Source organism: Ornithorhynchus anatinus, chromosome 18 (genome assembly GCF_004115215.2).
Source record: "Ornithorhynchus anatinus isolate Pmale09 chromosome 18, mOrnAna1.pri.v4, whole genome shotgun sequence".
Classification (NCBI taxonomy): domain Eukaryota; kingdom Metazoa; phylum Chordata; class Mammalia; order Monotremata; family Ornithorhynchidae; genus Ornithorhynchus; species Ornithorhynchus anatinus.
Genome location: NC_041745.1, coordinates 4,465,360 through 4,492,625, shown reverse-complemented (window position 1 = coordinate 4,492,625; position 27,266 = coordinate 4,465,360). Strand labels below are relative to the sequence as shown.

The 27,266-nt window shown below is 40.0% G+C and overlaps 2 protein-coding genes across 9 annotated transcripts in view; one reads left to right on the top strand and one right to left on the bottom strand.

The window, feature by feature from the left end:
* Window positions 1-14,568, bottom strand: part of TTC3 (tetratricopeptide repeat domain 3) — a 74,169-nt gene extending 59,601 nt beyond the window's left edge. For 2 of the 4 annotated variants that reach the window (XM_029046539.2, XM_029046541.2), the window contains exons 1-7: window positions 14,471-14,568; window positions 9,508-9,596; window positions 9,215-9,260; window positions 8,398-8,527; window positions 7,573-7,660; window positions 4,645-4,698; window positions 2,252-2,375 (exon numbers count right to left, since the gene is read on the bottom strand). In XM_029046539.2, coding sequence (XP_028902372.1) covers window positions 2,252-2,375; window positions 4,645-4,698; window positions 7,573-7,660; window positions 8,398-8,527; window positions 9,215-9,260; window positions 9,508-9,585 — 520 coding nt within the window. In that variant the 5' untranslated portion in view covers window positions 9,586-9,596; window positions 14,471-14,568. Of the gene's footprint in view, window positions 1-2,251; window positions 2,376-4,644; window positions 4,699-7,572; window positions 7,661-8,397; window positions 8,528-9,214; window positions 9,261-9,507; window positions 9,597-11,851; window positions 12,010-14,470 lie in introns of all 4 variants that reach the window. The other 2 variants (XM_029046540.2, XM_039914655.1) reach the window with 2 other exon arrangements.
* Window positions 14,280-20,727, top strand: LOC100078560 (phosphatidylinositol glycan anchor biosynthesis class P). 5 transcript variants are annotated; one of them, XM_029046543.2, is made up of 5 exons: window positions 14,280-14,380; window positions 16,253-16,356; window positions 17,801-17,873; window positions 18,159-18,277; window positions 18,759-19,547. In XM_029046543.2, the coding sequence occupies exons 2-5, from the start codon at window positions 16,275-16,277 to the stop codon at window positions 18,908-18,910; spliced, it is 426 nt and encodes a 141-aa protein (XP_028902376.1). In that variant the 5' UTR covers window positions 14,280-14,380; window positions 16,253-16,274; the 3' UTR covers window positions 18,911-19,547. The 5 variants fall into 5 exon arrangements, with proteins under 5 accessions (XP_028902376.1, XP_028902377.1, XP_001509583.2 ...); XM_029046544.2 differs by lacking the exon at window positions 14,280-14,380 and adding an exon at window positions 14,650-14,772; XM_001509533.5 differs by lacking the exons at window positions 14,280-14,380; window positions 18,759-19,547 and adding exons at window positions 14,667-14,772; window positions 19,690-20,727.
* The last annotated feature ends 6,539 nt before the right edge of the window (window positions 20,728-27,266 follow it).

Sequence of the window (27,266 nt, the reverse complement as noted above, 5' to 3'; positions counted from 1 at the left end):
AAAACTGCCTTAGATTCACTGCTGCTACGACATTCTCAATATGGTTCTTATTTCTGACAAAGAAGAATTCTTATTACCAATATCATAAAGTGAATAGAAAATAATCCTTCTCAACCATATGGAAATCAATGATTCCTAAGGTACTACAAAGGAAGCCTTCTTGTCCCCAAAACATTAGAAAGCCTAAGCAACCAGTAGGATATTTTGAAATATTGGTTAAGAAGCCTAAATTTGTGTCAAAAAGGATTTCAAATTTTGGCTGTTGTAATACCATTAAATTCTATTTAGCAAAGCTATCCAAATTATTTTTTAAAGGTATTTGTTAAGCACTCACTGTGTGTCAAGCACTGTTCTAAGGGCTGGGATAGACACAGGTTAATCAGGTAAAAAAACAGTAATAATAGTAACTATGGTACTTGTTAAGTGCTTGCTATGTGCCACACACTGCACTAAGCACTGGGGTAGATACAAGGAAATCGGGTTGGACACAGTCCCTGTCCTTGGTGGGCTCAGTCTCAATCCCCATTTTACAGGTGAGGTAACTGAGGCCCAGAGAAGCGATTTGCCCAAGATTACACAGCAGACAAGTGGCGAAGCTGGGATTAAAACCCATGACCTTCGGACTCCCAGGCCTATGCTCTATCCAGCACACCATGCTGCTTCCGCTTAGAGAAGCAGGGTGGCTCAGTGGAAAGAGCACGGGCTTTGGAGTCAGGGCTCATGAGTTCGAATCCCAGCTCTGCCACTTGTCAGCTGTGTGACTGTGGGCAAGTCACTTAACTTCTCTGTGCCTCAGTTCCCTCATCTGTAAAATGGGGATTAAGACTGTGAGCCCCACGTGGGACAACCTGATTCCCCTGTGTCTACCCCAACGCTTAGAACAGTGCTCGGCCCATAGTAAGCGCTTAACAAATACCAACATTATTATTATTCTGCTTGGAGACGTGTATTGAATATTTACATGTTCATAGAAATAGGTACTTGAATGAATTCTACCCCTTGTCCCTATCTCCCATGGGGTTCAAAGTCTAAATAATTCCCCCCAAAATACTTTAAAATCAAACAGCTGGTAAAAAGAGAATGAAATAAACTTGGTATCCTATCATTGGATCCAATAATTAGAACACCAGCAAAATAAGTACTTAAAATCAAAATGTATCTGGCATTATTGTCTTTCTTTTTGCTCTCTCCTGCACAGGGCGGGTAAGTGATGATGGATAAGAGTAAATATGCTGTGGCAATTTCAAGCCAAGTAAATTTGGCTTCCAGGGGTAGGTATAGCCAATGGCCAAGAAGGGAATTTGAGGCAATCTATTCTAATGACTTACTTACCTTCAGGGAAGATCATCTTTAAACCATTCGAGGAAATGAAGAATGAACCTATTTTTAAATACCTTCAACTGAAGGAGATAGTCACATACACCCAAATTTTCAGGAAGTTCTTCCTTATATTCAATTTATAATCCCTCATACTATATTTCCTCTTGTTTTATCATTACTGTACACATACTGGCCAAATTCCATTACTACAACCCAGAGGATATGCCTTTCTCAGAGGGAGCCTGAGCTTATGCCCAAAGAAAAGCTAACAGTGTGTGTTTTTTCCAGTTAGGACTCATCAAGTCAAAAAGACAAAAGGGATTAGACATGGTCTAAGAACAATAGATTCTTCACCAAAACCTCATTTTGAACAAATCAATAGTATTTACTGAGAGTCTGTGTGAACACTGTACTAAGCACTTGGGAGAACACAATAGAATTAGTAGACAGATCTCTGTCTACAATACCCTGCTATGGGAGACAGGCATAAAATAAGTTACAGATAGGAGAAAGTAAAAAGAGTACAAAAGTATGTACAAAAGAGCTATTGGAGGGTGCCCAAGTGCCAAGTTGACACAGAGTGCTGAAATTAGTTCACTGGGTCAAAGGCAGCCAAGAGGTTTTGTTTCAAGACCAGGAAAATTATCTTGGTAAAATGAGTTTTACTCCATGTCATTCTTTTCCTTTGGCATAAAAAAAAGAGAGAACTGCAATGCCTAAACTTTCACTTCTAATCTGGAAAATTAGAAATAACTATGGAGCCACTGAAAATATGAAGAAATATAATGAGCAAAAAGGAAAAGCTGACCAGAAATTCCAAGAGTTCAATGAGGGATCAGAACTGAAAAGATAAAGCACACAACCTCGTGCACAGTATCCCAGAACTGCTTGTTTTAAAAAAGAAATCAGTCACCATCTTGGGTATACTTACATTCAGTAAAGAAAATTTCTAACATTGGCCAACAGTAATCTCCAAATTTTTCTAATTTATGTAGAACTTTAAATTCGCCTGTGTATTTTACCCAATTACAGGTTTCATCCATTACAGGGCTCCTCTGTTTCAAATAAAGAAAAAAGACATTGTCTTAAGCCTCTAAACAAAGGTAAAGAATGGAAGTTCAATAGTCTTTCTGATTTTTCTAGGATATCATTTTTTGACATTATTTTTCAACTCCAACATAAATCATATAATAATGTTGGTATTTGTTAAATGCTTACTATGTGCCGAGCACTGTTCTAAGAGCTGGGGTAGATACAGGGTCATCAGGTTGTCCCACGAGAGGCTCACAGTTAATCCCCATTTTACAGATGAGGGAACTGAGGCCCAGAGAAGTGAAGTGACTTGCCCACAGTCACAGCTGACAAGTGGCAGAGCTGGGATTCGAACTCATGACCTCTGACTCCCAAACCCACGCTCTTTCCACTGAGCCACGCTGCTTCTCTATATAAACAGATTTTTAAAATAAAATAAACATATATAAAATAAACAGAGTTCAAAACTCAGAATTAAGTATTATTATTAAGAATTGTTACCTCACACAAAGGAAATGTAGTGGGATTTTAAAAGCAATGTCTTTGAATATATTGGCCTATCTAAAAGACTAAACATCAGGTTTTTAAATAATGGTCATGAATTTAACTACACATCTCTTGAAAGACTTGAATAGTGGATTAAGATTCACTTTTCCATTTGCGCTGGGGAAATTTTACAAGAATATCACCATTTTATCAGTATCAACGAACATATATAGTGTTCCACTACTTAAAATGATGATGTTCATAGACAGTACAATAATAATGATGGTATTTAAGTGCTTACTATGTGCCAAGCACAGTTCTAGGCACTGGGCGAGATATAAGGTTATCAGGTCGTCCCAGATGGGGCTCACAGTTTTAATCCCCATTTTACAGACAAGATAACTGAGGCACAAAGAAGTAATAATAATAATAATAATGTTGGTATTTGTTAAGCGCTTACTATGTGCCGAGCACTGTTCTAAGCGCTGGGGTAGACACAGGGGAATCAGGTTGTCCCACGTGGGGCTCACAGTCTTAATCCCCATTTTACAGATGAGGGAACTGAGGCACAGAGAAGTTAAGTGACTTGCCCACAGTCACACAGCCGACAAGTGGCAGAGCTGGGATTCGAACTCATGAGCCCTGACTCCAAAGCCCGTGCTCTTTCCACCGAGCCACGCTGCTTCTCAAGTAAAGTGACTTGCCCAAAGTCACACAGCTAACAAGTGGTGGAGCTGGGATTATGTATTTGTCCATTTATGTTTACCACCCCTAATTAAAATATTAACACCCATAGACAGAGATGACATATTCTAGCTTCGTATGTTACCTAAGCACATAATACAGTGCTCTTCACACATTATATGCTCAATATTAACTCTACTGACAGCATAATTAAAAATTACATGACCACGAGGATACTGAACATCAATTTTTTTCTTTCAAAAATATACCAGTAACCATTTGACTCATTATTAAATCACCTGGAATTTCAAAATGCAACCATAACTCTCATTTAATCATCCCTGCACCAATATTTTAAAATTGGAAAGTGTTACTAAGAAACACTGAATCTGAAGAGTCGTCATTAGGCAAACAAATATTTTGTAACACATTCCCATATACGCATGTTTAAAAACATTCATATAATGCTTCATGGACCACTCATTTGATGGCATTTGAGCTCCAACTGTGGGCAGAGCAATGTACTAAGCACTTGGGAGAGTACGGGAAGCAGTTTGGCTCAGTGGAAAGAGCCTGGGCTTTGGAGTCAGAGGTCATGGGTTCGACTCCCGGCTCTGCCACTTGTCAGCTGTGTGACTGTGGGCAAGTCACTTAACTTCTCTGTGCCTCAGTTACCTCATCTGTAAAATGGGGATTAACTGTGAGCCTCACGTGGACAACCTGATTACCCTGTATATACCCCAGCGCTTAGAACAGTGCTCTCCACATAGTAAGCGCTTAACAAATACCAACATTATTATTATTACAATATAGCGGAGTTGGTGGGCGCCATTGCCTGAATCTTGTCAAAATATGTCAGACTGATATGTGAGTTTCAAAACCACATTCATGATAGTTAAATAAATATTAGTCATGAGTGCCAGTGGTGCATATCTCCCAGACCTGCACTCTTCAATACAATATTCACCAGAATAAAAATTTGCCGGGCTAGGGCGTCCCCATTAAATGCAATATAGCCCATGCTCTGTAAACCTAACAAGATTTCCAAGACTCTTTGCTATCCAAATGTCTTTACACGTCTTCCTAAGATAATTCTAACAATGTCAAAAATCCAACACTTACATCTTCTATTTTGGAGCCAATTTTCAGGATGCCACCAATAAAAAACTGATCATTCTGAAAAACAAAACCAACAATGAAAAATGGGTTATACAACACTTCACCTGATCAAAGTGAAATTCCTAGTTTCACTAAAGGAAAAAGCACTGACATCTATTCAGAGTCATTAATCCCAGAAATGAAGCACATCTTACAAATAACACCTCATTTTACATTACACATCTTGACCGTGACTGCAATTTGGAATCAAGTCTTTACCTTAATGGCAAGTTTGAAAATCAGTTACAACGTGGACAGTGAATTAATAGCATACAATGTTATATAGTTTCTCTTAAACTTGTCACTAAAATCACAGAGAACTCTCCCTGTTCAAACTACCTGGACTTTCCAGAGAGGTGATTTACAAAAGGAGCAGTCTGACTCCCTCACAGCTTTTCCTAGCTTTAAGCAAACATGTAACACTGGACCTATCAGTTAATAAGTGTTTGGAATGTGAGCCCCATGAGGGCCTTGGACTGTGTTTGACCTGATTATACTGTATCTACTCCAATGTTTAGTACAGTGTTTGACACAAAGTACTTAAATACAGCTATGTGAAAAACATTGTACTAACTGTTGGGACATATATAATGTAATACGGAATAGTAATAATAATATACTTAACAAGAAATTGGCAATTTCCTTGGTAGTATAAGAAAAACCCCAAATGCACTGCAAAGTAGGAATAACTACTGAGAAATTTAGTAGTTTCTGAGCAACTACTGAGAATGGACTGACAGATTCACAAGTCTCCTTCAGTATGAGCTTTAGTGGATTACCAAAACAGAGGAACATTCGGTTACTACTGTGTAAAGCTCCATTAAGCAAGATCTTGCATATGCTATAACAAGATGATAAAGCCTTTTTTCCAAATTTACCTAAGCCAACATTCAGTGTTTCTAACAGAGTATAGTCACATCACACAAACTATATGAAGCTACTTAGTAACTTCCTCTTCTCAGTTCTGGAGAAAAAATTCATTTAGGAAAAAAATTAGTTCAGAAAATTCACAACTGTGTGGCTCATCTATAAATACCTATAAATAGGTTTTCTTCATGCTTAACGGTAATACTGCACAGACAGGTGCCATCCAGATGTGCAAAAATGGCCAAAATAAACATTATATGACAAGCCGTCCTTTCTGCAACACATATTTGTGAAGACTATCCTCTGATTCGTAGCTGGAGTTATTTTTCAGGAAGCTTACTGCTATTTCTTAAGATGCCTAAATCCGTTGCTCAAAATGGTTTACCCCATTTCTGACTGGGGCATACCAGGTTGGTTTATTGGCATTTGTTATTTTCATCAGTCCACAGCTCTACTACTATACTATTTGAAGTGGTTTTTCAGGATGTTCTTGATGGTATTTTCTTTGCCCACCCTACTTAATAATAGTAATAATAATGGTTCTTATTAAGCGCTTACTATGTGCCAAGCACTGTTCTAAGCACTAGGGTAGATACAACTTAATCAGGCAGAACACAGTCCCTGTCCCACATGGGGCTCACACTCTTAATCCCCACTTTGCAGATGAGATAACTGAGACCCAGAGAAGTAAAGCGACTTGCCCACGGTCACAGAGCAGACATGCGACTAAACTGTGAGCTCACTGTGGGCAGGAAAGTGTCTGTCTGTTATTATACTGTACTCTCCCGAGCACTTAGTATAGTACTTTGCACACAGTAAGTACTTTGCACACAGTAAGCGCTCAATAAATACAATTGAATGAATGAATGAATGTGGCAGTCAGAATTAGAACTCAGGTCTTTCTGACTCCCAGGTTCACACTCTAGCCATCAAGTCACATTGTTTCTTGCAGATGACTCACTTCAGCTCATCAAAGACCAGGTGGCTATTCCAATGTCATCCAACTTTTAGACATATCCACCCCAACATAACTGGGGAGGCAACAAGCTTTATTTCAACACTTATAGATTAGCTCTGTTCTAGGACATTACTGCTGGTAGCTGAGGCTCTTGAAAATGTTCACAAACCTGAATGTTGGAATTGCGATGAAGGACTCTATGCTACCTCCACTCTACAGATTCAAGCTTGATGTGGAACTTGATTTAAGCTTGATCCCATATGTATATGAGTAACATTAATCTAGCGGGATATGGACTGGCTTTCTACATCAAGTTTCACAGTTTTAAAAAACATCTAACCCACTTTTCTAAGCATTTTCTACCTTTGACTTTGAGGCTGTATTTAGGAAAACACTTCAAAAATCAATAAAAAAACAAAACTACGAGATTATCAGGCAGCATTCCAACTATTAGGCTCAAATTCATTCATAGTGTCAGAGAATCAAAATAATAGTGACTGTTGTTAATATGGTTCTGATGAAAAGCTTACTGTGTGTGCCAAATTCTGTACTAAGCACCGGGGGAGATACAAGTTTATCAGGTTGGACACAGTCCCTATCCCACATGGGGCTTACAGCCTAGAGGAGAGGGAGGACAAGTACTGAACCCCCACTTTAAAGGTGAGGAAACTGAGGTATAGCAGGCAAGTGCCAGAGCTGGGATTGGAACCCAGGTCCTCATTCTCACACCTGTGTTTTCTTCTCTTTAGGCCATGCTGTTTCTATGTAAACACACTGTCCAGACAGCCCTGGAGATGCATTAAATATAGTTGTCTTTTGTATTTGAAGAAGACACCACTGACAGTGAGGAAGTGAACTAGGTAAGTTCTGAGGAATCTACCAACTCTGGGTTTATATATCGTACTACTAGGGGACCACTTCCACTTTCATTAAAATACTTAAGAACCTGAAATAAACAAACCTGGTGGGTAACAGACCCATTCCGCCACTTTTAGCCACCACACATTCCATATAACAAGGCAGAGTATCTCTACTTCATATATTTAAAACGTTCAGGTAACACTTACCGCAACTTTCTTACCCAGATCCACAATTTCTTCCAGCAGTTCAATCTGTTGCAATTTCTTCAAATTTAACTCAGAATGGACAGATTTGCTTTAAGACAAATATATTTAACAAAGTGTAAGTTTACCCCATTGTCTCATCTCAACAATTAACAATGCTTATTCTAAGGACTTTAACTAGTTTCGATTATTTGCATCTTAGAGAGAAATTCAGATCTTCATTAATAAGGAGATAAGGCATTTCTACGAAACCTGTCCCAATTCTTTAGTATTTCTCTAGGAGCAATTTGGTTCATAAGGTTCGAGATGTAATCTTTCCATTATACTTGTCCCAGTGAGGCCCCTTTGCCCAGTTTTACTCCCCACATTTTACAATGTGGAGGAAAGGAATCGGATCATATCAAAGAAAAGCATCAAAAATTATTAGAATTGTAGGAAATGGGCCCAATGAGGAGTTTGGATTTGGTTACTTAACTGTCTTCAAGTATATGACAGGTTATTATAAAGAGAATGATGAGCAGTTGTTTTGCAGCTCCACAAAGAATAGAATAAAAGGAAATGGGCTTAACTTGTACCCAGAGAGAGTTCTTGGAAGAATGCCTTGGCATTAAAGATGATTAAATATTGGAACAGTCTACCAAGAGAGGTGCGGGAATGTGTTCCTAAGGTCTTTTAGCTGCAGGCCTACCTAGAATCTTAATGTCAAGACCAGGTGGTCCCCTTCATAGCACTTTAATACTACTCTTTTATGAAGAAATTTGGATGACTTTAGACATTTTTCTTTCCTTGGCTTTTGTGACAGATTCAAATATATGGTGACTTGCTTACCTGAAATCTATATAATTCATATGCTCAAGTTGAAAGAGAAGTGGCCAAAAGATGTATATTTTAATGATATCACAGTAATCTTGCAGGACTTGAAGTGGTTTGCTGCACCAGGTTTTGCAGATGTCAGGAGCTTGAATAAAAACAAGTAAAAACAATTTTCTTGGGCTTGAGATGTGGAGAGAAGGGGTAAATAAAAAGAGGTGTACTGAAGAAAAAAATAAGAGGAAGGAACTGTCATGATATCTATATATTTTCAATGGCAAGCAACCTCAAAAACAGGTAAACCAGAGACTGTTGGGATAACTATTAACTATGAGTAGAATAAAGCATTGACCTTCTGGGCTGAAAGTATTCATTACCATTACAGTACTTTCTAAACCCTTACTAGATGTCAAAGCTCTGGTCTAAATACTGAGGTAGATACATGATAAACAGGTCATGCACAGTCTCTGTCTCTCATGGGGCTCACACACTAAAGAGGGAGAACAGATATCTTACATCTATTGTACAGATGAGGAAACTGAGGCCCAGAGAACATTGTACAGATGAGGAATCTGAGACCCAAAGAAGCAGTGATTTGTGAAGTTAAAAGTCATACAGCAGGCCAAAGGCTGAGCTGGGACTAGAATTTGGCTCTCAACTTCAATTTCAATCCTCCTTCCACTAAGCCATGCTGCGCCTCTAGCAAAAGAAATAAAAACAATTCTAATACTGCAAATTAGATTTACTGACAGAATATACAGATTTTACTTTTTCCTCTCCTAGACCCTAACATTACTAAAAATGTTTCAGCCTGGAAAGCTTTCACTTTACTAACCTGATTTTGGCTTGCTTGAAGAACATCTTTTAGAATTTGCACGACCCTATAAGAAAACAATTTGTTTTATTTCCACATGGTTAAGACCATTAATATAGGTCACAAATTGGACTAGTCCTTTCCATCCCCCTTCTTCCACTCCACCCTCCTTCATCCATGAGTTCTCCCCACTATGTACTCTCATTCTCTGACAAATTTTATATCAAGGACCCAGGGGCTACACAAGAATGTTAATTCAGATGACCATTTAAAAGACAAGAATCACAAAAAAAATGTTTTGTTGAGGCACTTACCTGTTCACAGCAATATTTATTAAAACGAACATAACCGGAGCTAATAATTTCCTTATTAGAGGTCCACCAGTCTTCCATGATGCATGGTTCTATCACACATTCACAAAAACAAATACAAATACTAAATCAATAAAATCAAAAATCAATATTAATCCATTAAGGGAAACTACTAGCATCACGCCTGCATAAATCCTAAAATATTTTAAATAAAATGTACACAAAATGTTTGAAAGTCTGGTAACTCATTCTGGATTTTCCTCATAGCAAGTCCTGTCATGATCTTCACTGCTAGGAGAAAGCACCCAAGATCTCATGACCACTGTTCCTTGATCCTGCATTTTGTTTCAAGACTCAAGCTTAGGCTATTGAAGGAACACAAAGAAATGACAATATACTTGAAGAAAACTAGTTGCATTCCAGTTTACGACTGGGAAAGTATATACATTACCAAAGGTTTTCACTGGCAACACAGACCTTAAAATTGTAACCTAAATTATGTTAGCCTTACAGTACCCTGTCCAATAATGCATAGAAAGACAAAAGATAGAAAACTGAATCAAGGTCAGCATAGGTTTTTGGCAGACTGAGAGACAGAGTGCGGTTAGAATGGGGCACCAAGCTCCACTCTAAGCTGAAACTCTATAAAATTGTGGCTGGCCAACCTCTTACATTGCTAACACATCTGGACCTATTACACAGGCACTGTAATTTATGTATTTATGCATATTAATGTCTGTCACCCCCTCTAAACTGTGAGCTCGTTGTGGGCAGGGAATGTGCCTATTTACTGTTATATTGTACTCTCCCAAGTACTTAGTACAGTGCTTTGCACACAGTAAGCGCTCAATAAATATGACAAAATGAATGAATGATTGAACATCCATCTTCTGAAGCTATTTCACTAGTATCACCACCAAATTCAATATTAAATGGTAGGACAGTATTATCAATGAGGTCCTGGAATGTAGTCAGTTCACAAGTTGACTGACAGTGAAACATTAAAGCAATGCTCCCATTTACCACAACTTTGCTCGGCAGAGTATGTGAGAATGAAATGAAAACACGATATCTAATCAGCTGCACTATGATTAACTGAAAGGGGGCATCTATGCAAGCCAAAAGGGAGGAATAAACAAGATACAGTGAAATCGATGGTCAAATAATGTGACAGAGCAGTGACTCGCTAGGAGAACCTTGCAGCAGACAGATCTGCCTAGTGGGCAGCATCCTGGATGAAACTTTTCTTTAAAAGGCAGGCTTAAAAACCAACAGGTCCTAAATGGACAAAACCATTATTGCACTAAGAATCTACCCTTTTGTGTAATAATGCGGAAGGATATGTCAGTTACTCACTGGTCTTTTCAGGGATACTTGCCCACATGGATAGGATCTCACCATCACTAATGTTACTCCTGAAACTGAAAGACTGCCATATAAAGACTGCTCTGCTCCCCCTTTTTCTCTTATCATCCAGAAGTATTTTAGGTGCCTATCAAACGGCATTATGCTAGATGCTGTTCAAGTAGATAAAATGCACAGTCCTTGCCCTCTAGATTAGGTAAACAACCTTCATACAGACAAGTGAAGGATAGCAAAATGGCTACACAAGCATATTAAGCTAAATAAAATTAGTATAAACCAGGGCTTAATGCCCATTCTTGACTGATGAGGAAAGAGAAAGGTCCTACTAAAAATACGTATAGGTCCCAGACTCTGCTTTGTACAACACTTAAAAAAACAAGTTTGCAAATACTACTAATAATGATAATAGCATTTGTTAAGTGTTTACTCTGTGCCAACCACTGTTCTATAATTCTTTTATTCCAGAATACCAAGCTCAGAAGTCCTATGCTCTGATCCCAGCTCCACCACTTCCCTGCTGTGTGACCTCAGACAAGTCACTTCCTTTCCTAGGCCTCAAAGTGGGGATTCAATACCTGTTCTCCTTTCTACTTATCATTACTTAGGTCACACCTTCTCCAAAAGGCCTTTCCCAATTTAGCCCTTTCCCCCCCCTCCACTGGCTTGCCTTCCCTTCTGCATCAACTATGCACTTGGATCTGTGACCTTTGGATATTTGATTTTCACCCCACCCTTAACCTCACACCCCTTATGTACATATCTTTCAATTACATATCATTAATTATTTATTCATATTAATGTCTGTCTCCCCCTCTAGACTTTAAACTTGTTATGGGCAGGGAACGTTTCTGCTAATTCTACTGTGCTGTACTCTCCCAAGCGCTTAGCACGGTGCTCTGCACATAGTAAGAGCTCAATAAATATGATTGATTGATTACTTGGATTATGAGCCTTCAGTAGGACCTGATTATCTTGTACCTACCTCAGTGTTTTGGTACAGTGCTTGGTGCAAAACTGCTTAGCAAATCTCACAATATTCTTATTGTAAAATACAGCATAACCGAAGACAAGTCCCGTGAGTATTCTCCTGGGTACTTTTCTTAAGAAAAACGTTCAAATTCCAGCTGCCTTGCACTGTTACTTAAGACAAAAAAATGCATGCTTTACTAAGCCTGCCTCTAAGCTCCTGTAGTAACAAAGGCATCCCCCCAAAAAAATTAAGTATAGTTTGCAAATATCAAATTGAAACACTTCTAAGTGGGAAAATGCTTTCCCAAAATAAAAATGGCAGTGGTGTAACTGAGTACTCCGGCTCCAAAGAGAAAGAACCCGACAAAAATGACTTGTTTAAATTAGTCAGAGGATACTATGTGCTTCTTAACACAAATCGAAATACAACACAGAGGACTTTTGTACTGAGTCATGCCGATGGCCTTGCCTCCAAAGCCTACCAGGAAAGAGCAACAATTATCCTGCCAAAGTGGTTTCAGTATGACGAGAAAGGCAAAGGCCCCAGGCTCCAAAAGCATTTGATATTTCTTTTCCAGTTGTTTCTGTTAAGCACTTACCAGGCACTGTACTAAGGGTTGAGGCGGATACAGGTTAATCAGGTTGGACACGGTCGATGGCCCACACGGGGCTCACAGTCTTAATGCCCGTTTTATAGACGAGGTAACTGAGGCTAAGAGAAGTTACATGACTTGCCCAAGGTCTTCTGACTCCCAGGCCTGTACTTTATCCACTAGGCCATGAAGTTTCTCGATTTGCTAAATGAGCTGTCAACCTACTCCAGGGCTAGTCCACGGTCCATAGAGGCTTTTGTCCATCTGGCATGTTCACGTGTGAGGGTGTTGTGGAAGGCTGAAGTTTGGAGGCTTTTTCGGTAATGGAGCGTGCTTATGGTAACAACTTTTTGCGTTGCACCAACCCCGACGGCTCCTCACAATCCCCCTTCCCCCCCAAACACCAGGCCCCGCATCTTCATAGCACTTACCCATGCTAAGGGTGGAAAGAACACCCACTTGAGAGTCAAACGACCTGGGATCTAATCCTGCTTTTGTCACTTACCTGGTGCGGGACCTTGGGCAAGTCACCTAACTTCTCTGTACCTCAGTTTCCTCATCTGCAGAACAGGGATCCAATATCCTGAGAAACAGCGTGGCTTAGTGGAAAGAGCACAGGCTTGGGAGTCAGAGGCCATGGGTTCTAATCCCGGCTCCGCCACTTGCCAGCTGTGTGACTGTGGGCAAGTCACTTAACTTCTTTGTGCCTCAGTTACCTCATCTGCAAAAATGGGGATTAACTGTGAGCCTCACGTGGGACAACCTGATTACCCTGTATCTACCCCAGCGCTTAGAACAGTGCTCTCTACATAGTAAGCACTTAACAAATACCAATATTATTATATTATTATTATTATTATTAAAGGGGACAAGGATAATAACCATATTAGTGTGCCTCAGTTACCTCATCTGTAAAAATGGGAATTAACTGTGAGCCTCACATGGGACAACCTGATTACCCTGTATCTACCCCAGAGCTTAGAACAGTGCTCTGCACATAGCAAGCGCTTAACAAATACCAACATAATTATTATTATTATTATCAAAGAGCACAAGGATAATAGTCATAATAAATAGTTGTTGTTATGATAATAATATTAACAGGCACAAGGATAATAGTCATAATAATAGTTGTTATGATAATAATATTAACGGGCACAAGGATAATAATCATAATAATTGTTGTTATAATAGTAATAATATTAAAGGACACAAGGATAATAATCATAATAATTGTTGTTATAATAGTAATAATATTAAAGGGCACAAGGATAATAATCATAATAATTGTTGTTATAATAGTAATAATATTAAAGGACACAAGGATAATAATCATAATAATTGTTGTTATAATAGCAATAATATTAAAGGGCACAAGGATAAAAATCATAATAATTGTTGTTGTTATAATAATATTAAAGGATACAAGAATAATAATCATAATTGTTATAATAATAATGTTGGTATTTGTTAAGCACTTACTATGTGCAGAGCACTGTTCTAAGCGCTGGGGTGGAAACAGGGTCATCAGGTCGTCCCACGTGAGGCTCCCGGTTAATCCCCATTTTCCAGATGAGGTAACTGCGGCCCAGAGAAGTGACTTGCCCACAGTCACCCAGCTGCCAAGTGGCAGAGCCGGGACTGGAACCATGAGGTAACTGAGGCCCAGAGAAGTGACTTGCCCACAGTCACCCAGCTGCCAAGTGGCAGCGCCGGGATTGGAACCCATGACCTCCGACTCCCAAGCTATCATCACCCCGCCCCTGCAGTGACGCAACCGACCCGAAAGAAGGGGAGGGGCCGGCTCCCCTTCGCTTTTTGGCCTTCTTTTCCCGCCCCCCGCCATAGCCCTGAGGCGACCCTGGCCTCCCTCACAGGGCCCGAGAGGGCTTCGGCCCACCGCGGAGGCTGTCGGGAAAAGAGGCAGGGAAGGCTGATGGAGGGCGCAGGTGGGGCCGGCGGGGACCCGAGGGCCATTTCTTTCTCCCCGGACGGAAAGAAAAAGGGGCGAGGGGAGGAGGGATGAACCCCGCACTCACCGGCACCCACCAGCCGGGACGGTCGGTCCAGTCCTGACTGACGGTTCGGGAGCAGCGCCTCAGGAAGACAGCGAGAGGGCGAGGGAGGGGGAGGAAGGCCGGAGGGGCGGGGGGAAGCGCGGGGAGGAGGAGAGGTCACGTGGGGGGAACGCGCATGCGCAGTCGCCCGCCGTTCCCGCCCTTCACTCTCGCTTCGCCCGTTGCTCCGCGCCTGCGCAGAAGACCTTGGGCCTCCCTCCCCTCCACCGCCGGTCCTGCCTCCGCTCCCTCTTTCGGACGTCGGAGGCCGAGGAGATTTGGGGGTTCGACCGCTTATAAGGAGCTGGGGAAGTGGGGGTTCGGGGGGCGGGGAGGGGTGAAAAGAGGAGGATAGCGTGGCGCGGTGGAAAGAGCGTGGGCTTGGGAGCCAGAGGGTCATGGGTTCGAATACCAGCTCTGCCACTTGTCAGCTGTGTGGCTGTGGGCGAGTCACTTCACTTCTCTGGGCCTCAGTTCCCTCATCTGGAAAACGGGGATGAAGACTGTGAGCCTCATGTGGGACAACCTGATTCCCCTGTGCCTACCCCAGCGCTTAGAACAGTGCTCGGCACATAGTAAGCGCTTAACAAATACCAACATTATTCTTATTATTACCTTGTATACCCCAGCGCTTAGAACAGCGCTTTGCACATAGTAAGCGCTTAACAAATAGCAACATTATTATTCTCACACAGTCACACAGCTGAGAAGTGAAGTGACTTGCCCACAGTCATGCAGCTTACAAGTGGCAGAGCTGGGATTCGAACCCATGACCTCTGACTCCCAAGCCCGGGCTCTTTCCACTGAGCCACGCTTACAGATGGCTTCGTCCCCTCGAAGCACAGGCCCAGCCCTGAACGTGGCATCCGAATTCACGGGTCAGGGCAAGGCCTGACCCTTGGATCCCCAAGCCTCCCTGCTAGTGACCAAAGTGGTAGACTGTGAACGCATCATTGGGCGGGGATTGTCTCTATCTGTTGCCGAATTGTCCCTTCCAAACGCTTAGGACAGTGCTCTGCACAAAGTAAGGGCTCAATAAAGAAGCAGCGTGGCTCAGTGGGAAGAGGCTGGGCTTGGGAGTCAGAGGTCATGGGTTTGAATCTCAGCTCTGCTAATTGTCAGCTGTGTGACTGTCGGCAAGTCACTTAACTTTTCTGGGCCTCAGTTCCCTCAACTGTAAAATGGGGATTAAGTGTGAGCCTCACATGGGACAGCCTGATTACCCTGTATTTATCCCAGCGCTTAGAACAGTGTTCTGCACACAGTAAGCGCTTAACAAATACCAACATTATTATTATTATTAAAGGGCACAAGGATAATAATCATAATTTTGCTATAATAATTATCATTATTATAAATACTATTGAATGAACCAGCACCCCAGCATTGGAGGGGCTGCCCAGCAACATGCCAAAAACCAACCTGGCCAGTCCTGTCCCCCAAACCTTCTTTCCAGTTTTACCCCCCCTTGCCTTTTCTTTCAAATACTGTCCCCCAATCCTTCTTTTTCCCTTTCTGCCCACCCAGCCTTTTCCTTCCAGGCCTGTCCTCAACCCTTCTCTTTCCCGTTTTCGCCCACTTATATGAATGTCCGCTTTCAGAATCCAGCAGGAAAGGCAGCCTCGAATGGGTCAAGGCGAAACGAGTCAAGATGAATTTGGTTCTTGGGACGGTAGTGAAAGTATGGAAGTGGGTTTCAGAAACAAAGTCATGGGTGTCAAAATTAACCAATGTTAAATTGGGTGTTGTATTTCCTCCCCACAGGTTTTCCAAAGTCAAGGACACTATGGTTGAAAATTCCCCATCACCGTTGCCGGAAAGAGCGATTTATGGCTTTGTCCTTTTCTTAGGCGCTCAATTTGGCTTCAGTAAGTATGCTTCCTTGAGGAGAGGTGAACTATTTCAGAGAGGGATGGGGGAGGAGGAGTGGATGTTGCATTAGTTATATGAATTTAAAGCTAAATTATGTTTATTGCAGTGGCATGGTTTGAGTATTAGAATTATTTTATAATCTAGGCTGCAGAACAGTTGGCTGGCAATTGTGGATTTGAACTAAAATAAGTGGCTCTGTGTTTTTCCTTAAAGGTTTTCCCTTTGGGCCCAGCTGAGCGCAGGTCATTGGGATCTCTAAGGTGTTGGAGTAGTGGAATAAAACTTGAGGTTGAAAACTGTCCTATGCCTATCTGAAGTTTTAAAATATTTTGCAATGCCTAGCGTCATTTTATTCAGTTTTTATACACAAGCAAGTACATTTTCTTTACTTAAATGTATTTCTAGAGATCATCCAAAGAACTGAGAGAGTATTTGTAAAAGTGGAATCAGTATGAATAAGAAAAACTGCAAGGAGTTAGAAAAAAAACTTGGGAAACCAGAATATATTTTGAGGAGTAGAGTGAAGGCCGCCAACAATACTGGAAGGCGCACAGCAAAGGGCAGGCCCTGACCTAAAAGCTATCCATTTCCATTTGTCAAACGGGAAATTCAGTAAACGCCAGTAATATTTCAAAATGTCTTAATCACTAATCACGCGGGTCCAAAAGGAAGCTCACCCTTCCTCATGATGTGTTGCCAGCTGGCATTTTCGCTGTCCAATAAACAATTATTTACAAAGAGTTTTCAGGACTTGTAATACCAGTTATACCAAACACTCTAAAGCCCAGTAAGTGTACATTGATCGCTTGATTATTCTGCCTATAGTGATAGTTTATTTTAAATTTCAAAACTTGTGTTTGCAGCATTTTCGCTGTCCAATAAACAATTATTTTCAAAGAGTTTTCAGGACTTGGAATGCCAGTTATACCAAATGCTCTAAAACCCACTAAGTGTCCATTGATGGCTTGATTATTCTGCCTATAGTGATAGTTTATTTTAAATTTTAAAACTTGTGTTTGCAGCATTAAAATGATTTCTGGAGTATAGGAGAACATGCCAAAAGCTGTTACATCAGCTGGGTAAAGAATCAGAATATGTTATTTGTTAGTATGTTGAATGGTTTCTACTCTGCAGAGTTTTCGCCAACACAGGCGAGTGTCATAATAATGCTAATGGCTGGAAGATTAAAGTTACTGATGGTATAGGTTGTGTGTGAAACTTTTATTAATGTTATTTGTTTCCCCACTACTAGCCTTTATTTGAATCTAACCTAACTTCATTCAGGCCCTGGATTTGTACTGAATTGAATTTTTGTACTAAATAAGCATTCATAGTATGTCACCATTACTAGTCTGTAAGAAAGAGCAGATGAACTGTATTGCTAGACTCTATATGTATATGTCCTATATTATTTACTTTTTCTTTTCTGTTTTTGAATAGTATTATATCTCGTGTGGGCATTTGTTCCAGAATCTTGGTTAAGCTCCATAGGACTAACATATTGGCCTCAAAAGTAAGTTAAAACGAGCCTATTTCAGTATCATGTCATATCAAAATGACCTCCAAAAATTTGATTTCCAATTCCTTCTGATCTTTAGGCACATGAAATGTAAATATTTACAAAAATTTAATTTTAGATAAGGGAGCTCAAAAATAAGAGCAAAATCATCAGTTGTGCCGACAGCATTATTTTAGCATCAACTAAGTGTTATTTTAGCATTAACTAAATGTGATGCTCTTTAAAGCTCTTTATATTGAGTTATCTGTGTATCAATTATTGTAACATTTTGTTTTCTAGATACTGGGCAGTGGCTTTGCCTGTGTACCTTCTTATTACTTTAGTAATTGGTTATATACTCTTGTTTGGCATTAACATGATGAGTACTTCTTCACTCAACTCTATTCATACAATCACCGGTAAGATTTTTTTTTATGGTATTTGTTAAGCACTTACTATGTGCCAGGCACTGTTCTAAGTGCAGGGGTAGACACAAGCTCATCAATTTGTTCACAGTCCATGTGCCACATGGGGCTCACAGTCTTAATTCCCATTTTACAGTTGAGACAACTGAGGCATAGAGAAGTTGTGACTTGCCTAAATTCGTACAGCAGACAAATAGCAGAGCCAGTATTAGAATCCAGATCCTTTTGACTCCCAGGTCCATGCTTTATCCACTAGGCCTCCCTGCTTCCTGTTTGAATTGAATCCAGTTTTGAAATATTTTGAGAATGTAAAAATATAATGATAAAAAAAATTGAGGCTAGTGTTTTCAGAAACAATGTATTAGGTTAATAGGCTTAAGAAAAATATTGAGCGATCTGTTTAGAGCATTCAACTTGAAAATTTGGGAAAGATTTATTTTTTAATTTGCAATTTCTCTCCCGTCCATGTTGTCAGAATTGCTGCCCAGTGAAGACTTTTCCCTTCAATCAACTCATGACTTGCTTCTTAGCTGTAAAGGTTTCAAATTGGGAGGATCGGCATCCCCTATGAGAATACCATTCAAGATTCTTATTTTCCAGTTCTTGCAGTTTCACCCAAATAACTAGGTCTCTAGCCTTGGAATGGGCCATAAATTGTTCTTTCCTGCAAAGGAGATAGTGAATATTCAACTTAGTGACCTTGTTCTTTGTAAGAACTGAACTGAGAAGGAAAACATTCATTCAGTTCTTACTTTGACAGGCCTCACTTTTTTCTTTTCAGTCTTTTTAAGGAAGCTACAGTATTTCAAATCAAGGCAGTTTCTCTAAGTAAAATTCAGAAGTAACATTTGTTAGCTCTCTTAGATGGTGGTAACCTTTCCTGCCTATGTAAACTTGAGTCATTTTCACTAAACAGGCAGCCTGGAGAAGTAGAAGGATCCAGGTGTGAAGATTTGCATTTAGTAGAGTATACTGCAGAACCAAACAATCTAGTAATTTTGGCATTGATTTTAGTAGGACTTCAGAGTGCATAAATTGGGCTGCCCTTATGAGCGGTTATTTGTTCAGGAATCAAAAAAAAACTTCAAATGAATTTAAATAAAACTATTCATTAGAGTGCTTGAAAGCAGGACGTTAGTTTCTTCTTTTAATTAGGAAAGGTGTCCCAAAAGTCCCTTTTACTGAATGTTAGCGTATTTTGATTAACTTGCTCTAATTATTGAATGAGTGTTTTTCAACCTGCATTAAACATGGAAAATATTAACAATGTTGCCCTTCAGCAGTCTGCTCCAGGGAAATGGCTTGTGTGTCTTTTGTTATAGGCTGTAGTAATCAATCAGCATGCAAACAGAAATGTTTTATAAGCCACAGGATGTAAACATATAGTATTTTTGTATTTTTTGCAGATAATTATGCAAAGAATCAGCAACAGAAGAAATCACAAGAGGAAGCAATCCCCGCACTAAGGGATATCCCTATTAGTGAAGTAAACCAAATGTTTTTTCTTGCTGCTAGAGGCCTTTACACTAGAAACTGAATTGTACGTAGATTATTTCAACACAAAATACTTATTATGGACAATGTTCCATTTTCTTGAACTCGTAAATTACCCATATTGATTGACACATGCTAAAGGTAATAGTCAAACTCTGCTGTTTGAACAGGGTTACCATTATTTAGTCAAGCTAGCAAATATTCATTATTAGTGAACAAAAATAAAATCCTCTGGTGAATCATCACATCCCAGACCAACATCATCCTACTTCCTGAATGTTGGCTCTGAAACACTCTTTCCAGTCTCCAGGTCCTCTCTGCTCAGCAAAAACTTCCTTTCTTGCTTGTGAAACTCTGCAGAGATCTGTAAATAACCCAGTCCCAAAGAGTAAGCCCCAGCCTCTGTCCTTCAGGCAGATTAAAAAAATAGCTCATTGCCTAAACTTTATTTCACAACTTCCTCTTCCTCCGTCAGAAGTGAGTGTGCATATCTTGCCCTGCAGTCGAATTAAAGACAAGAGAGATTAGGAAGTAGAAAGATGGAATATTTTTGTACTTATGTGCCCTCAGTTGTTAGATGTGAATGTGGGGAAGGGGAGGCAATCTGGAAGGGGAGAGTGAACTTTCATTTTCTTATGGCCTGGAGTAGGAAAAAAGTTAGGTGATTATTGTTGATTTAAGGGACTTGGGTAAACCTGAAAAAATTAAATACTTTGTGTGTCTGGGTAGTGTTACTTTGGAAAATACAATTCTACTTTAATGGGAGAACATCTTATATATGCATGAAAACTATTGTATTTTGTTATCAAGATAAGAAAATTTAAAAATCCGTGACTATTTTAATAAGATCCCCATCAGCCTTATGAGTTTTCATTCTAGTGTGGATACCTCATTAAACTGTATCAATCCCCAGTAAGTGCTCAATAAATACCATTGCTGATTGCCTGGAAGCACTGCAGTTCTGTAGAAACCTGAGGAAGTTGGTAGTATGTAGAATAGTCACCCCTAAAAGTGAAGAGCTGGCTGATCCCTGGGATTTTCATAGCTAAATTGTAGCCCTGGTACTTGAGAATATGGTCCTGTACATTCATGATTTTAGGTTCCCGTGATGGAGAGGCTGGTGGAGGGGGAAAGCCAGTGCACGAGATGCCTGGTTAACACCCTATAGAGGCAGCTGTAATAGTTTCAGGGGACATTCAGTACACTCTGAGCATCTGTAAAGATGAAAATGTCATCTCTGGGAGACTTTCTCAAGGAAATGGGCTTAAATCAAAGCTGCGCTTAGAACGGTGCCTGGCACATAGTAAGCGCTTGACAAATATTATTATTATTATGGCTGAGCATAATAAATTTTTAACTGTCAGGGTGGATTAAGTTTTCATAGGTTGTGGAGGTTCTTAAGAGAATAGACAACCATCTGTCTTGGATGGTTTAGTGGACTAGATGACCTCGGTGTCTCTTCCAGTCCAATTATTCTATGAAAACGCTGTGTTTAGACATGGTCAGGTGGAACTTTCTGTTTGAGAAAGTTCTGCTGATTGGTTCTGAGACTGAGGACTTACCATCAGTCTCATGTAGAGTGTCTTTTTATGGTTTAGGTCCCACGTTTGACCATGTACTTCTTGTGTATAATTGCCAGTATAAAATGTTATACTCTGAATTTCATATGATGAAAGGAAACAGGAATTTTCTCAAACTATAGGCAGACTGCACAGTCCTAAGAAACCCTCTGTGATCTAAAGGATAAGTTGAGCACTCTTCTTTCAGAAAGTGTGAAACAAATAGCAATTTGTTTGTTTCCTCTTTTAAACAAACCTGTGAAGACGCTTTAAATGGGACAGAGAAAATAAAACCAAACTGTGGGCTTGTATCCTTCAGGATGGCAGGAACAAAAAACAATGTAGCTATACACTCTGAACTTGTATGGTTACCCAAAAGTCAAAACAGGAAAAGAAGTGAATTCCAAAGACAATTAATGAATTGTTTAAAGTTCTGAACTAGATCCATTTTAAATTCCAGTGAAATTGTAGACCACAGCAACCCTGTCCTCAAGACATTTACAATCCAAATGGGGGAGATGACATGTATCAAAAGTTCAGTTCATGACCACTTTAAAAATTTTCAAGAATAATCAGTCCATTAATGGAAAATAGGGATTGAGCACTTTTCATGTGCAGAGCAATGTGCTGAGTGCTTAGTAGAGAACAATCAAAATAGGGGCAGCATGGGAAGCAGTGTGGCCTAGTGGAAAGGGCACAGGTCTGGGAGTCAGAGGACCTGGTTCTAATTCCGGCTCTGCCACATAGCTACTGTGTGACCTTTAGCAAGTCACTTAATTCCTCTGTTCCTCAGTTTCTTGATCTGCAAAGTGGGAGTTCAATACAAACTCTCCCTCCTACTTAGACTGTGAGCCTCATGTGGGACCTGATTATCAGGTATCTACCCCAGTGTATCTACAGTGGCGCATAGTAAGCGCTTAACGAATACCCCTATTAATAGAAGCCACAGCCCCTGCCCTTTGAAAGCTTAATAATATCTTTCAAAGACCAAATAAAATATCCAAACAACCTAAGGAGTAGAAAGTAGGCCACTCAGGGATGAACAAGAGTTTTGGCAATTTTCATTTGCCCCTTGCCAAATGATGCCCCTCCCCACTTGCATGAAGTTTGTACCTGAGATCAGTTGGAGTGTTGCGGTTGAGTACAACAGTTATGAAGACGTGTTGAGAGGCAGAAAGGTTTTCAGATCAACAGGGTTGAATCCATTTGGGGCTCTTGAAATCCAACACTAACCATAAGGTTCTGAATTACAGCCTTGAATTACTTCAAAGCCATCTATTATTCTGTTTGTAATTTCTTGTTATGATAGGTCATTTGAATTTTTTTTGAAGATTTTAGTGAGCCTGCCAGGTAGTGTAAGCAATGTCACTGAATCAGCTAATGTCAAGATTAAATTAGTCTGGTGTTGAAGAGACATAAATCCTCATAGAATGAAAAAGACTAGAAAAATGCCCCCTTGCCTTGCAGGCACACAAATTAGAGGATCGTAAACTGTGGACAAAGATTCTATCAGTGATGAATCTGTCATTTCACTTGACTACGGAGCTAGGCCAATTATGGGAAAACTAACAGAGGTGACCTAAGTGAACAGACAAAATGGGGCCATTTGTTTCTTAAGTGAAATCTGTAGGCCCCAATCCCAATCTTTGCTTTTCCATCACCACTGAGTGGTGGTACAGCAGTGACTGATGACCTTTACTTAACCTTGAGGATAACTCTGCCCCTTTGGGATAAAATTGGAGAATGTTTGCCTGTGCATATTGGCAGTTTATTTGCAGAAGTTATAGTTGTCCAGTTTTGGTTAATGTCACCGCTGACTTTAAAAGACTATTTTTACAATATCTTTTTTAGGGCATCTTGGGACTTGGAATGTGGGGCAGGCCATCAGCAGGTGTGTTGCAACAGGACACGAAGTAGGTAGCTATTCCTATATTAACTCTGGCACGCACCTGAGTGGAGATAGAAAAATAACTAAATTTCACCTGCTTCTTTCAGCATACTTTCATCCCCTGAGGTATTTAGAAGGTATTTATGCTGTCGTCAGCTCAATAGATAAGTGATTCCAAAACAAAACTTGGGTAAATCAAACATTGGTACTGGGGTTTTTTAACTCCTTACCCTCCCAAACATACCTGTTTAATGATTTACTCAAAGATCTGAAGTAAACGGAATCAGATCAGATATCCAATCCCTCAAAGAAATTGGCATCGGTGAAGCCAAATCCTAAACTTGCCCTTATTTTCACCTCTTTGTCCTGGCCTTATCAGTAGCTTCTTGTCACCAACAAGATTAGTAGTAGTTAGTGCACCGGGTTAAATAAGACTTTTTTCCTTACTTGATGAGTTTAGGAAATGTCTTTAGCCATTTTAGACAGGTAAGTTATTTTCTTGATTAAAAATTACTTAAAGGTATTTTCCTGGGTTTAATTATTCTGCAGCCAGTGCCCACTGACACGTTTTCCCTTTGGCATGCTGTCTCATTAAAGGGTAAAAAAATATTTATGAAAAATTATGAAAGTGCTCAATCATACTGGAAATCTTACATAAATGGCAATCAATACACTCCATCACAGACTTTCAATTTCAGGATTTTGTTATTCATGAGTTAAATTTAATATATGAAGTGTGATTTCAGTTGCAAAATTTCAAAAATATTTTTGAATGATAAAAGGGGTTGGAGTTTTATCAGATATATTTCTTTAGATTTCCCCAACAAACATTTTCTTGGGCTTCCTTATCTGAAAGAAAGTGGGTAGCAGTAACAATGGTGATTTTTGAAACTGAACATGCTCAGTGTCAGAGTCTGTGTATAATTAGTCAAAGAAAACCAGAAAAGCATGATTTGGAGTTGAGCAACTAGGATTCCTTTGAGATTTGCTTTAGTACTAGTATGCCATGGAAGACAATTTTAGAAAGTTTCCCTTTGCTATGACAATAATTTTCCATAATAGTAAAAAATGCCCTGGTGACCTGCAGAGTTGAGGCACTCAGGCTCCTTAAGATCTATCTATATCTATCTGTATCTCTTCCACACACTCAAAAAACTTCATTTTCCTGAGAAATGCAAAATTTTGACTCCGCCTTGTATTAGTTTCTGGCTCTCCTGGTTGCCGTTTCAGTTCCTTTGAAACTTCTCTTCTTTGACTTGACATTGGGAAAGAAGCAGGTTCAAGTAGTCACAGTTGACCTGACTGATTGAAATTACGGTTGCTTTTCACAGTCAGGTGCCCTTTCAGTTTTACTCCACTATCTGAGCTATTTTTTGCTTTTCCAAATTAGTTGCAGTTCAGATCTCCAGACAAATTGGCCTTCTGCTGATTATCAAATCATGTCATGAGCCCACCACATCAAAATCAGTTTAGCACTAATATATCAAGCTCCGTTCAAAATGGAGAAAATAGATTTTGGCAGTTGGCTGATGCAAAATTTCCAGTTTACAATTTACAAATGCATTTGATTATGCAACTAATGTTACACTGCCACTTGACCAAACTCTTTCTCTAGTCTGCCTGCCCATCCACTTCTGTCTCTGGCCCCGGAATAGTCCTACTAAAGTTGAATGAGAAAGTCTCTTGGAGATTTCTTTAGTGCCTTATTTCCACAGTGTTTTACAATCGTTTTTAAAGTTGTCCCTGATTTTTTGCTTTGAGGACCCAGGGATTGCTGATCACCATTTGATTGACAACTTTCCCATATACCGCTGGCCTTTTCTATCATTTGACCACTTCTGGGCAAAACACTTAGCCTTCAACGATTTCACTTCACCCCTTAACAAGAGTAGTGGGCCGAAAGGCGTTCAGTATGTAATTGGAAACGGCTAATAGAGACACAGAGTAACATGTAAAAGAAGGCTATCCCTGACAGATCTGTGATGTAAGGTAACTGGATTTTTGTGAGCTCAGAGTGGGTGGGGACCTTGCTGAAGCCTTGCTGAAAAGGTAATAAAAAGAGAAAGGTTCGAGAAAAAGGGAGGATCCACAAGACAGGTAGGAGGGAAGTTAAAAAAAATACTGGAAAAGAGAAAGGCAGAGAAGGGAAATGGCTAAAGGGAAGCAAAAAGGGATAAGATGTTTGAATTAGGGGACATAAGGCCACGGGCAGAAGGAATGAGGGGGTGAAAGCCAGAAATGTAAAAATCACAGATATATTATTCACTGTCTGGACTCCTTGCTGTTGCTGCTGCTGCTGCTGCCATCCAAAAATCAGTATTACCCCCCATCCTGGCTCGAAAGCCATGGCAGGTTCTGGGCCAAGGCAATAGCAAGAAGCTCTGCCAGCAGGGGCTGGACAGCAAAGATAACAGCAGTGGCCCCCACTCACTTCTGGAGCAGCGTCCAGGAGTTCTAACCACACATCCCTGGCAGTTGTGGCAAACAGAGACCTGTGCCATCAGGAGCAATGAATCAGAATGTATTACTCTACTGCTGAGTCTGAAGTAACTGGTTTTTATTCCTGACACTCAAGTTGGATGGTTAGCTGTCCTGTCTCTACTTGACACAAAGCATATTAACTTTAGGCACTTGTCGCAAGGGTCTCACTTGCTTCCCCACTCACCTTAGGAATGTCAAACCTAGGTCAAAGCCAAGTCAGCCGGGTTGTAAAATAATCAGAGCCTTTAGGGACCAACACCAGAAATATTTGCCTTAATACAAAGATCTCCCTGGGCATCTGCCCTAGAGGTTTAGTCCTTCCCAAGACAATATCCTGAAAAGTCATGAAGGTGAGATTCTGTGCTTCAACAATTTTGTGAATGATATTTTCTTGTCCTGCCTGTCATGAAGTTTGGCCACCCTTGAGGAAAAAAAATGTGAATTTATACTTGGGAGGGCTCTGGATTCAGGTGTGTTGTCACTTGTTTGATTCATTTTCAGGTAGATTTCTAGATCTTAGTAACTCTAGTTAATGCAGATGTAAATGGTACTAGCTGTCTAATATGCCTGGGGAAGAAAATTATGATGGTTAATTGAATTTTTCTTCCTCTAAGGCACACACATGACTACCACATAAATCTTCCATCCTAGAGTGATCAACATAATTATTTAGTGTTTATTGAGCTTTAAGCACTGGGCTCTGCTTAGTACAAAATGAGATATGGCCCATGTGAAGCACTGTAGTCAAAAAGTCATCAGGATCTCTTTGGAGGCTGATGATATCCCAATGATAAAATGCTTATTAAAAATTGACTTCTCCTTAGTACCAAACTGTGGAATTGAGTTCCTTAGCTTTAGCTTCTTCACCTGTTGACCCCCTTCCTTCACAAGATGGATGCCCTCAGAGGTCACTGAAAGGTGCACTCAGAGGTCAAGAAGGCAGGTCCTTGATTAATTAACCCAATAAAGCCAAAACTTAAAAAGATGTCAAGAAATTGAAGAATTTCTTCTTAACATTTCCCTTGGATTACTTCATTTTAGCTTTAGCAACCTAATTGACATGATGTTTTATTGTTAAATGATAGCCACAGAGAAGTGTGGAATTTTGTAATAAAATGTCCATAGTTTTTTTTGCTGGTAACGCTTGGATCATTGGAGAAAATTAATGCACAGTAGATTATGAGAAGAAAACAAATGCTCTGAAATCCTTAGATAAAGACTGCCAAGTATCCACTAAGGTAACTTTAATCTGAGTGGATTTTGAAGCACTTTCTGAAGTATTAAATTTGGTCTGTATTATTCTTGGGGAGTAACAAATACCTATTACAGGACTCAGCATCCTGAGGGAACTCAATAAATCAGTAGTAATCATTGACTATCTACAGTATTTGGACGACTATATTAAGTGCCTGGGAGAGTACCGTGAAGGAAAATGACACAGGACTAGCTTGCAGGGAACTTTCAATCTAATTCTAGGTTCAATAATGCATGTGTACTGACTTAAAGCAGAAACCTGATTGTTAAAATAATCTAAACGAGTTCAAATTAAGTATCCAGAGTC